The sequence below is a fragment of the Mirounga angustirostris genome, unplaced genomic scaffold, assembly GCF_029215605.1.
Source record: "Mirounga angustirostris isolate CCGP_5_RB_7025 unplaced genomic scaffold, mMirAng1.0.hap1 SCAF_5, whole genome shotgun sequence".
Taxonomy (NCBI): domain Eukaryota; kingdom Metazoa; phylum Chordata; class Mammalia; order Carnivora; family Phocidae; genus Mirounga; species Mirounga angustirostris.
Window position 1 is genome coordinate 64,873,098 of NW_026991713.1, and position 12,231 is coordinate 64,885,328.

Here is a 12,231-nt window from a genome sequence, read left to right on the forward strand (position 1 = left end):
TTGTAAGTAAATAGTACATCCAAGTTGAAACTAATTTGGAAGATTACCTGGATTTGGGATCAAAGCTATTGTAATTGCAAGATGTTATGGTAGCATAGCATTATATGATTAGTGTATGTCCTTAGTCTCTCCAGCTGGTCCTACTCAGTGTATGTAGACAAGTAGTAGTTTTCCTTATCCCACTTATTCTAAAGTTCTTTTTTGCAGAGATTACAGGAACAGGAACACTCAGTACATGATTCAGTAGAACTGCATCTTCGTGTGCCACTTGAAAAGGAGATCCCTGTCACGATCACCCAAGAAACAGAAAAGAAAGGTCATAAATTAACTGATAGTGAAGATGAATTTCCTGAAATCACAGAGGTAAATTACATACTACAGATTCTTGTGCTAGCAAGTGTGTTTATAAAAAATACTTTGAATGAATTTCAAACATAGAAGTAATAGAACACCTGGCATTTAAATTGTATTGCATACCCCTGCTTTCATTTGTATTACAATACCAATCTTGGCTTTCTTTTTAAAGGATTATTGGAAATTGAGGAAAGAATTGTGGGTGGCTTTTCACGACTTAAGTGAAAAAAAATTTAATTTGTGCTTCATTTTATGTACATTTTTACTTTTAATGTATGTGTACAATAGTTTGACATCAAATAGTAAGCTGAGGCTTACTATTTTTTTTAAGTAGTAAAAAATCTATACAAAAATCTTTGTACATTTTAAGATAATCTGTTCCTTAATCCATTCTTCTGTTTGAAAAACTATCATATAGCTTGTAAGTATAACACATTTATTGTAGTTGTGCTGGATTCCAAAATTTACATTTAAAAAGCCCAAATTTTTCTAGGAAAATGTGTCTGAAGACACTACCTTTATCCCCTTCCTACCTTTTGGGAAAGATTCTATTTATTAGGAAATTGTGCAGACCAAAGATATGAAATATAATTAGGTCTTCTTGTGGACTTAGAAAATTTGATAGCAGAAGGTTATTTCAGACTTAGGAATAAAAGAAAGAAGGGTCTGAAATGTTGTGCTGCAAATGAGAAGGGAGGACAAGACAGGATGAAAGGAAGTAACCCAGGAGATTACTGGAAGGAATAGAATCCAAACCAAAATGTTAGGAGTGAACAGTTGATTACTGATAAATATAGTCTGGGGATTATATGGGGCATGGTGAGAAATTTAGTGTGTCTGTAGCCCTGCAGGCTTCATCTCTGGTACCTCTTGGTTCCCTAGGAAATGGAGAAAGAAATAAAGAATGTATTTCGTAATGGTAACCAGGATGAAGTTCTGAGTGAAGCATTCCGCTTGACCATTACACGCAAAGATATTCAAACTCTAAACCATCTGAACTGGCTCAATGATGAGGTAATCTCGCACCTGTTTTTATATTCAGATAGTAAGTGAGCATTAAGTGGAAACTAAATCAAGGCATTATCTCACTGTTTCTCGAAGTGTGGTCCTCAGATGACCTCCATAGAATCGGCTCTCCTAGGTTTGTCCATTCTCCTGAGTATGAGACAGTGTGGTGGAGAAACGCATTTTAAACAAGTACCTCAGTTGATTTTTTTTTAATATACCTTTGAGTCTGAGAACTGCTGATTTACCTTGTTATGTAAGGAAGATTTAGACACTGAGGGAGAGGACATTCAATCTCACTCTTTTTAAGGCACCTAGCCTGCAGTTCACATCTTCTGAGCAAATATTTAATAGCTCTGACTATGATGCAGCATGAAAGAACTTTGGGATTTCCATCAGGGCTTCCATTTCTATTTCCTTTTTCATCGGTATGTTCTAGGTCACCTAGGTTATGAGAGGTAAGCTTTCTAAAATAGCCTACATTTATATATGATATTGAAAAAGCTATGTTATTAAACATACTGATATTGAAAAAGCTATATTATTAAATATTTGATGTACTGGGTTGAAAGAAAGCTATGGCCCTCAGCTCCTGCCAATAATTTTAAGTAGATTAATTACACTACAGTCTTTTAACTAATCTGTCCCCATTCTTAAACCTGGAGGAGCCTGTTTTATTTCAGAAGGATATTTTTCACAGCAAAAGAAGAGAACAGGGTTGCGTTTTTTTCTCTAAGTGCTTGCTTCCTTTCTTAGGCCCAGTAGAAGCATCCCTGCCTGATATTTTGGATATACTCAAAACTTTACAGCTGTGGAAGATTTTTAGATACTCAGTATAATAAGCACTAGGTATTCTAGATATCTATAATCTGCTTAGGATCTTCCAAATAATAATATTTGCTAACATCTATTGAGCATTTACATCATGTTGGGCACTATTGTAAGTGTTTTATGTGTTCTATTTATATAATAGTCACCACAGACCTTGGAGGTATACACTGTAGTTTAACCATTTCTATTTTATAGATGAAGAAACAAAGCATGGAAAGATTAAGAAACTTTCAAGGTTATATGGCCAGTAAGTAGCAGAGCCAGGATTTAGACCCAAACATTGAGTCTTATCTGTTATATTATACTGCCTCAGAATCCTAAATTGGATCCTGTCTTAGGGTTAGATGTATAGAATTTGAGAGCCATATGCCATGCCCAGCATGTTGATTTTCTCTGGGGGCAGCTAGACTACCCCATTCTCTTTGCCACTGATCAGCTTCTAAAATATAGATTTCAGGGGTGCCTGGGTGGCTCAGTTGGTTAAGCAGCTGTCTTCGGCTCAGGTCATGATCTCAGGGTCCTGGGACTGAGCCCCACATCAGGTTCCCTGCTCAGTGGGGAGCCTGCTTCTTCCTCTCCCTCTGCCGCTCCCTCTGTTTGTGTTTGCTTACTGTCAAATAAATAAATAAACTCTTAAAAAATAAAATATAGGGGCGCCTGGGTGGCTCAGTTGGTTAAGCGACTGCCTTCGGCTCAGGTCATGATCCTGGAGTCCCGGGATCGAGTCCCGCATCGGGCTCCCTGCTCGGCGGGGAGCCTGCTTCTCCCTCTCCCCCCTCCCCCTGCTGGTGTTCCCTCTCTCGCTGTGTCTCTCTGTCAAATAAATAAATAAAATCTTAAAAAAAAAATAATAAAATAAAATAAAATATAGGTTTCAGAAGTTCATCATTCCCTGAATAATATCTTTGACCAAGAATGGTAAGGAAGGTATGGTTTGATACTGTCTTGCATTAGGGGAAATCACCCTTGCTTCTTTTGGCTCAGAATAGTGATATTAGAACACTGGATCACATAACAGGAAAAAAAAAAGTTCACTAGATCGAAGTGCAAAATGGAAATCAAGGGCAGTCAAAAGTATCCATCAATTAAATGTTTTTGATTTGAAGACATTAATCTGTGGTTTCTTGCCAGTTTCTGCCTGCCACTGCTAAATGGGAAGGGATCAGTTATTCTATAGGGATTGTAGCCCATTCATTGTAAATTATGCAGAGCCTCCTAGAGGGCAGCAATGAGTAGGGTATGAGCTGAGTCCCTGCTGTTTACTGTGGCAGTTACCTTGGTGAGATCCCTTACAGAGGTGGCATTCATCAGGATATGTTTTCCATTCCCTCGGCCCATCAAAGATTGGATTTTTAGCAAGCAAAGTTCATGGAAATTACATTATTCAGAAAAGTCGAGGAGAAGGAAAGATTCCTTTTCTACTTTATCTCTACCACACCTACCCATAACTTTTGTGGGAATTGCTTGTGTTCTGAGTTTAGAATGTTAACCTTGAAAGCAGGTACCAATTCACATGTCCGTGATGATAACTGTTTTGGAAAGCACCATTTTCAAAGTACTGTACTTCTCAGGCTTTCAAAGTTACTGTCTTTGGGAAGCTAACATTCTGATGAGGAGTTAGTAGATATCCTCAAGTATTCATATTCATTTTAAAATACATAATTCTTTTTCTCAGTTGTGAATTCTGAGTCATCTTTTGCAAGTATTTTGTGCTCTCTTTAATCCTGTTTTTCCCTCAAATAGATATTTTCATTAATAACCATTTCTTTTCTCTCTGTATCTCCTATCAGTTTTATAAGCTGCTTTTAAATCTTTCTCCAAAATAAGGTGACTGGCATATTATTCTTACCATTTTATAGACAAGGAATATAAGATCCTGGAAGTGAAAGGGATCAGATTTAGTTTATAAGGAAAATAAAATTCAGAAGTCCTATATTTGGAATATGTGCAGAAAGCCATTAGGCTACCCTTTCTCTTGTCTCTTTCCTAAAAGAGTAGGCTGCATTGCTTGTTTATAAAATAGGCTTTCAAACATGTTTTCATGAATGGATTTATGTATAGATGAATAGATTCTGTATAGCTTTAAAGGACTAATGATGATTGATAGGATTGACGTTTTTAACTCACCGTACGAAAATGATACTTCTCAGAAATGGAATGTGGGAATTGGTTGTCTTTGTAAAGAATACAAAAGGAGTCTGGAATGCTGATAACACCAAGGATGTTATAGATTGGGATTTCTCTACTAGGTCTGGTGATTAGTTATTAATAGAAATACCTAATTAAAGGCAGGAGGCCAGGGTTAAAGAGAGGAGGAATGAGTTGCAAAAGTAGATTGAAAATCACAATCAAGAAACAAAAAGGAGATATTTTTAAATGGATGTCAGCACTAAAAATTATTTATTGATTCCTGACAATTGCATTAGATAACTTCTGTGATCCAGTGGCGTGATGATTCTGCTTTATGGCCTGACTATTCTATTCTTAGAGGGCCTAAGTGTTGTTTTGTTAAGGCACCAGGTAAATTTAAAAAATATATGGAAATTACTTAGGCATACAAGGAAATGGATCTGACTTCTTTTTCTGGTCATGGTAGAATAAAATGGATCAGGTTTACCCTTTCAGCTTAACTAGAAAACTAAAGAAAACATGAAACAACAATTTTCAGACAGTGGATAACAGAGATCCCTGACAGAAGGAAAATGAAAGGGATGAGCTGATGATTTCCCACCTCACTAGGGTGATATGTTGAGGGTAGAGAGCTGGTAGAACATGGCAGTGACTGCCAGTCTTGCTCAGTGGAGGAGATATGGTCCAGAGTTCAGAGAGGTGGAAGTGGCTAAGATTTGTGAGGTAAAATACTGAAGGGAAGGTTGCTGCACAAAGGGAAAGCTCCAGAGATGTGTAGAGACTCCCTCAAATCTTTGATTGAGCACCAATCTGTACATAGATAGGAAGAAACTACCAGAGGCTGGAGAAAGAACCACCAGAAAGAAGGAATCAGAACAAAGCTCAGAGCTAGCGCAGGTGCTTACAATAGTTCCTATTCCAACCAGTTAGAGTAGAAAAATCATGTGGTATTGAAGAGAGGCCTCAAAAGGATATTACCTCAGGAGTGGGGCCAAACTGGCCCTAGAATAAAGGCCACTCTGGACCTGTGATAGCAAAGTTAAATACAAATCTTGAAAGCTTGAAACTGACTCAAGTGATTTAACTATATCACAGAACAAAAGCCCAATGATATTTAAAGGAATACAAACATAATTCTAATAACAAAACCCAATAACATGAAATCACAGTGTCCAGCATCTATTCAAATATTACCAGGCGTGCAAGGTGAAAGGAAAATGCAACTTATTACAAGGGAAAAAACAAATACCCAGAAATGACAAAAATGACAGAACTAGCATACATTGGCAGGCTATTAAAACAGATATTATAAACACATCCCATATGTTCAGGAATTTAGAGGAAAATTGACATGATGATAAGAAAAATGAAAGATGTAAAAATGGAAGATGTCCAAATCGAACTTCTAAGGGATTTTCAACACAGTTTCTGAAATGAAAAATACATGAGGTAGGATTAACAGTACATTGGCACTAGAGAAGAAAAAAACTAGTGAACTAGAAGATACAGCAATAGGAACCATCCAAATGAAACAGAAAAAAGGTTGAAGAAAGGTGAGTATATGTAAGCTGTGGGTCAATATCAAGCATTCTGAGCATGTAATTAGAGTCTCAGAAGGAAAAGTGAAGTGTAAGTGGTATCAGAAAAAAACGTTTGAAGAAATAATGGTAGATTTTCCGAATTTGGAAACTTAGACTGACAGATCCAAGAAATTCAGCATACCCCAAGTAGAAGAGACACCACACTAAAAAGTATAATAATCAAGTTGCTGAAAATCAGTGATAAAAAGAAAAATAATAAAAGCAACCAGAGGAAAAGAGACACATTATGTCCTAGAGGAATACAAGACAGAAATACATGTAGGCTAGAAGACAGTGTAGCTACATTTTTAAGGTACTGAAGGGAGGAAAAAAAAAAAAAAACCTTGTCAACTTATATTCTATATGCAGCAAATGTATCTTTCAAAAAATACTTTTTTTTCAGACAAACAAATGCTGAGAGAATGCACCACCAGCAGATCTGTATTATAAGAAATATTAAAGGATATTCTTCAGGCAGAAGGAAACAATGAGGTGGAAATTTCAGTCTACACAATGAAGAGCAGTGGAAATGCTCTCATTTTTTAATGTCTCTGTAAGACGGTTGACTAGTTAGAGCAGAAATGTATTGTGGGGTTTATAATGTAAAATATGACAATCATAACAGGGGGAAAGTGGAAGAACATAGTACTCTAACACAGTACATGAAGTGGTATAATGTTATGTGAAGATAGACTGTCATAAGGTAAAGACCTATATTATAAACCCTGGAGCAACCACTAAAACATAAAAATAAAAATAAAAGAGGTAGAGTTAATAGGCAAATAATGAAGATAAAATGGAAAAAAAAAATCCAAAGGAAGGCAGGAAAAGAAGAAAAAAGATACAAAGAACAGATGGGATAAATGGGAAAAAAGCATGATGGTAGATTTAAACCCATCAATATCAATAATCACATTAAATGTAAATGATCTAACCCAGCATGCGCAATAGAAATATAATGTGAGCCACATAGGTAATTTTAAATTTTCTAGTAGTCCTATTGAGAAAAGTAAAAAGGAACAGGTAAAATTAATTTTTAAAAAATTTTTATTTATTTTTTTGAGAGAGCACAAGTGGGGGGAGTGGCAGAGGGAGAGGGAGAAGCAGACTCCCCACTGAGCAGGGAGCCTGACATGGGGCTCAATCCCAGAACCCCGGGATCACAACCCGAGCCTAAGGCAAACACTTAACAGACTGAGCCACCCAGTTACCCCAGTAAAATTAATTTTAATAATATATTTTACTTAACACAGTAATATATAAAATATGTCATTTGGGCATGTAATAAACATTAAAATTTTATTAAAGGGATATCTTACCTTTCCTTTAAAAATGTAGTGCTCAGTAGTCACATTCAACTAATGGCTACCATATTGGGCAGTATAGATTAAGCATCCAGTTAAAAGGCAGAGCTTGTCAGATTGGGTAAGAAAAAATTTGTCTACAAGAAACCCATTGAATTTAATTTATTTAGAAATTTCCTGGGGTTTTTCCCATTTATTTATTTATTTATTTTAGTAATCTCTACACCCAACATGGAGCTCAAACTCAGGACCCTGAGATCAAGAGTTGCATGTTCTTCCGACTGAGCCAGCCAGCCTGACTCCCCAAGAAACCCATTTTAAATGTGAAGACACAGATAGTTTAAAAGTAAAAGGATAGAAAAAATATACTATGCAAAAACTAAATCAAGAGAAAGATGAAGTAACTATATTAATACCATACCAAGTAGATTTTAGAGCAAAGAATATTACCAGTGACAGACATTTTGAAAGGGATAAGTTCTTCAAGAGGACTTAACCTAGATATGTACATACCTAGTAAGAGAAATTTCAAAATATATGAAGCAAAACTTATAGAACTGAAAGGAAAAATAGACAAATCTATAATTATCGTTGGAGATTCCAGCCCTTTCTCAACAATCAGTAGGAGAAATAGAAAATCATTAAGGATATAGAAAGCCAGAGTAGGTAGATGGATCTTGTGGGCAGGAAACACTTCCTCCTCTGGACAGCACTAAATGTGCCCCATCCCATGTGGAGAAACAGGATGATGCTGTACTTCCAGTCTCTTCATTTTCCCTCCAGGACTCTGTCCTTCGTGTCATACCTTACTACTAATTTACATGGATGCATTGGGAAAATCGCAAGCAGACATGTCTTTTGTTTTATTTTGCAAACCCTTGTTAATTATTATTTTTTTTAAAGATTTTATTTATTTACTTGACAAAGAGAGAGTTAGTGAGAGCAGGAACACAAGCGGGGGAGTGGGAGAGGGAGAAGCAGGCTTCCCGCGGAGCAGGGATCCCGATGTGGGGCTCGATCCCAGGACCCTGGGATCGTGACCTGAGCCGAAGGCAGACGCTTAACGACTGAGCCACCCAGGCGCCCCAACCCTTGTTAATTATTGTCAGTTGTTTCCAAAATGCAAAAAAGCATTAGACTGTTGGAATACGTATTTCTGACTTTTTCCTAGCTAGGGAAACACCGTAAGGAAGAGACTAATAGCATATGTGGGGAGTGAGGGCATGCAGGAGGAAATAAAGTGGAATCTCTGTTAGCAGACTGACTACACTGATGACCAAGCTAACTAGGCAGACCAGTTACCGATTTTGTAAGTCTCATCTCTGAAAGGAAAGAGGTGTCTTTCAGCTATTCTGCATCACAATAGCCTTGTGTACAGAGAAGGTATTCTTACTTGATTGATAGTGGGGAAGTATGAAGACTGAAGGGATATACCAAGGTCATCTGATTTTTATTGTGGAATCAGCATCTGAAATCAGAGCACATAACTCTGTCTAGCATTCTTTCATAATAAAAGTGGAAATGGGGAATTGGTAGTGGTCATAGCTTTCTGGTTGTTTCCAAGGAGCCATTAAATTTAAGTAATGCTCAGTGAAGAGAGGAAACAGCTTGCAGAACATTAAGCCCAACTAGACAAGCCTAGCAAAGGGAATAAGTTTTCTTTAGGGAATAAAAACTGATTCCATAAGAAGGGGGGGAAAACTAGGCAAAATGAGATAAATTAGTTAAGTGAATATGATGTGTCTACCATATGCCATGCACTCTTACATGTCGAATAAAATGATCGCAATGGAAATTTTAGTGTTTCTAACATGACTCACTGGTAGATTCCACATCATTATAGTTACCTCTTTAGAGTGTTTCTTAACAGAACCAGTCCTTTTGATAAATCAGGGATTTATGCAGGGTCACAGGGAGAATAGTAGTTACAGTTGTCACAACTCCATAAAAATAGGTGTTGCCTGCCTGTCTTTGTCTAAAACTTTAGCAGTGATTCTGATAATTTGATACTTGAATTTGCATGTGAGAAGAATCCTGGGGACATGTTCACAGTGAGAGATGCAATACACAGAACTTACCTGAAGTCTACCTTCTATATTAATTAGGTTAGATCTTAGAGGAGTGAATGATCTTCTGACTCCTAGTATTTAAGTGCTGTTGCTTGGCTGGTCTTTTGGGCTTTGTGGTCAACAAGGATAGATTTAATTTAAAAATCAGGACAGGGAGGTTAAGGTGAAAACATAGAGAAGTAAAACAGGAAAAATGGCTTTTTCCCCCCTGAAACTTGTCTTGGTTTCTACTTAGGAGCACTGTTATACCCATGACTTTCAGAACATTTTTTTTCCCCAGAGCCAATTAGAAGGGTTTAGGGGCGCCTGGGTGGCTCAGTCAGTTAAGAGTCTGATTTCTTGGTTTTGGCTCAGGTTGGTGCTCTCAGGGCTCTGAGATCCAGTAGCGGCATCAGGCTCCATGCTCAGCGGGGAGTCTTTTGAAGATTCCCTCCCTCTGCCCTTCCCCCCCATTCGTGGGCACGCTCTCCTCTTTTTCTCTCTCTCTCTCAAATAAAATAAAAATAAATCTTTAAAAAAAATAAAGGTTCAGAGTGTAAAATCGGGAAGGGTTAAAAGTTAAGATTTTACTGTTAGTGAGATATTTTACTTCTAAAAGGATGAGAAGACAGTAGTTTGGCCGGTTTACTGGGTGAGAAGGAAGATACAAAGAGCAGTGGTCATTTATGTCATTGTGGTAACATGCAGGAAAAGGACTGAGGCCTTAGTTTAAAAACGTAGGCTTTTCTTTTAAAGAGAAGCTTTTCCAGCTTCAGCCTGGCAGCTCTTCAAATACAATCACAGAGGAACAAGACACCATAAACAACAGTCTCCCCCCCCCCCCACCTCCAAAAAAAAAAGCACTGCATAGACAAGCAGGCGCTCCTGGCCAAGGCTGTGAAGGCAGCAGGAAGGGCAGCTCCTGAGGCCCTGGAGCTGTGGCAAAGCTGACAGACAAGTGTGGGCCCCAGAAAGAGGGACAGGTGGACCAACACTGGCAGTTGTCCCCAGATGCTGGTATATTGGCAAGACAAACAGTAGCACAGGGCTGACTGACTACTTTTAGCCCCCTATTTGAAGGGGAATTTAAGATCTTTTGGAGCTAAGAGAGTCTTGTGTGCAGAAAGGCTCTCCCTGTGGGAGGAGAGGGACCCTTGTCTTCACAAAATACAAGCAAATGCCAGTCACTGCTTCTCTTTCATCTTAAGCACTGTGATCCCTTCTCTCATGTCTTTTTCCTTCATCTTCAACCCTCCTCTGTGAGATGACATGTACGATTCTTTTTGTTCTCTTAACTCCTAGCTTGTTTTCTTGGTAGGACTGTGTCTTGGTCGAACTATGGCAATTTTCCTCATTTGGACAGAGTAATAGCTGCAAAACTGAGGAAACTGGGATCTCGGTTCTGCCTCAGATGTCAGATTGTACATCCTCAGCTAATGGGGAGAACATTGAGGCCACCAAGCTCCCTCCTACTGGGATATGGAGGAAATGAAAAAGAGCCCAGATCACTCCTTAGAGCTAATTAACAAGCTGACTTTGGAGGAGGCCATTTCCCTGGCAGTGGAGAAACCTTGGTTGGAGGCAGAACTAAAGCGATGGAAGAGGGATTCTCAAAGGAAATAGATAATGTGTATCCTGATCATCAGGTCTCCGTTCTCCTTAAGCTGGGTTGGTCTTTAGCTTTATGGTCCACACTCTCAAAATAAAAACATAAAAATAAGAAACCAAACAAGCCGGGCTGTGTAAGTCTCACTTTGTTGGCTTCCGGAACTCTTTCCTCCTAAAACAGGAAAATCATGGGTAGCATGATACTCCTTTATGTCCTCTTTTTTTACTTCAGGGTAATGATCCTAAAGGTGATGCCCCTCTGAAGGGCACCTAAAGGAGATACATCTCCATGGCTTTCATGTGCTTGGCTGTCTTTATCTTTCTGCCTGATTCTTTCCACTTTCTGCTTGAGTCCGTATTGCCTTTTACAGTGTATGACTTTTGTTTGCCCCATGGACGGTTTGGCTTACAGTGACTGATAGGTCATCTGCCTGTTCACTTCACCCCTTGGATTAAAGGGTTTAGCCTCATAACATGGCTAATATTGTGGGATGAGTAGAATACCAGAGGAATCAATCCCTTCTTGCAGTTTTTCTCTCACTAGAAAATGTAGTTTTATAGCCTAGAAATCTGTGCTTTTTGGGCAGATCTTCCTGCATTCCTGGCTGCCTTTCACAAGCCTAGAATCGTCCTTTGGCACCATTACCCTTGGGGACAGAGTTAGATTGAAAACCTCCGTTTGAGAAATCTGTGACCCTAATTATGTTTTGATTCACTATTATTTAAAATAACTGAGCCCACTTATCTGTTGGGCATCACACTAGGCAGAGGATCAGCCACAACCCAAGTCCTCTGGACCTGCTGGGCCTCTTGCTCAGTCTTCAGAGATGCAGGCAGAACAGTGTCTTTCTTCAGTCCTAGTCTACCCCTCAAACCCCACCCTCAGAGCTCTGCTTCATGGCGAGTGTGGTTTCCCTGCAGCTGCCGAGGCATCCTCATCTATAGGCCCTTTCTCTAGTCTCGACCATGTTTCGGTGTGTTCCTGGCAGTGTTCCCTGCTGCCTACCCAGTATGTAGCTGCCTACTGTTGGGCAGTAGCTCACTGCTCTGGCATCCTAGTGTGTAAATATTTGTCAAAGGACAGGGGCGTTTTCCCATTCCCCAAAAAGCATTCTGAAAAATGTGCCTGTTTTCTTAGTCATATTTCCAGGCTGTGGATCAGTTAGCCCATTCATTCCTTGCAGTTGACAGACACTGGCCTGGCCTCAGCTGGCCACATGAAGTAAGTATGCGGTAACTTCCGGCCCAGTAACTGTCAAGCTTTAGTACGAAGGAGTCCCAGACCTAAAGGGAACCATAGTCAACATAGTCACTGTTAGAGCATACATTGTTTCGTTAACAGGAAGAATCCTGTATCTTCCGTGTCAAGTG

General features: G+C 38.9%; 1 protein-coding gene across 1 annotated transcript in view; it reads left to right on the plus strand.

The window, feature by feature from the left end:
- SENP1 (SUMO specific peptidase 1) overlaps nucleotides 1–12,231 on the plus strand; it is a 53,287-nt gene that overhangs the window by 31,401 nt on the left and 9,655 nt on the right. The window contains exons 12-13 of the mRNA XM_064591342.1: nucleotides 208–363; nucleotides 1,237–1,368. Of these exons, the coding sequence (XP_064447412.1) occupies nucleotides 208–363; nucleotides 1,237–1,368 (288 nt within the window). The remainder of the gene's footprint in view (nucleotides 1–207; nucleotides 364–1,236; nucleotides 1,369–12,231) is intronic.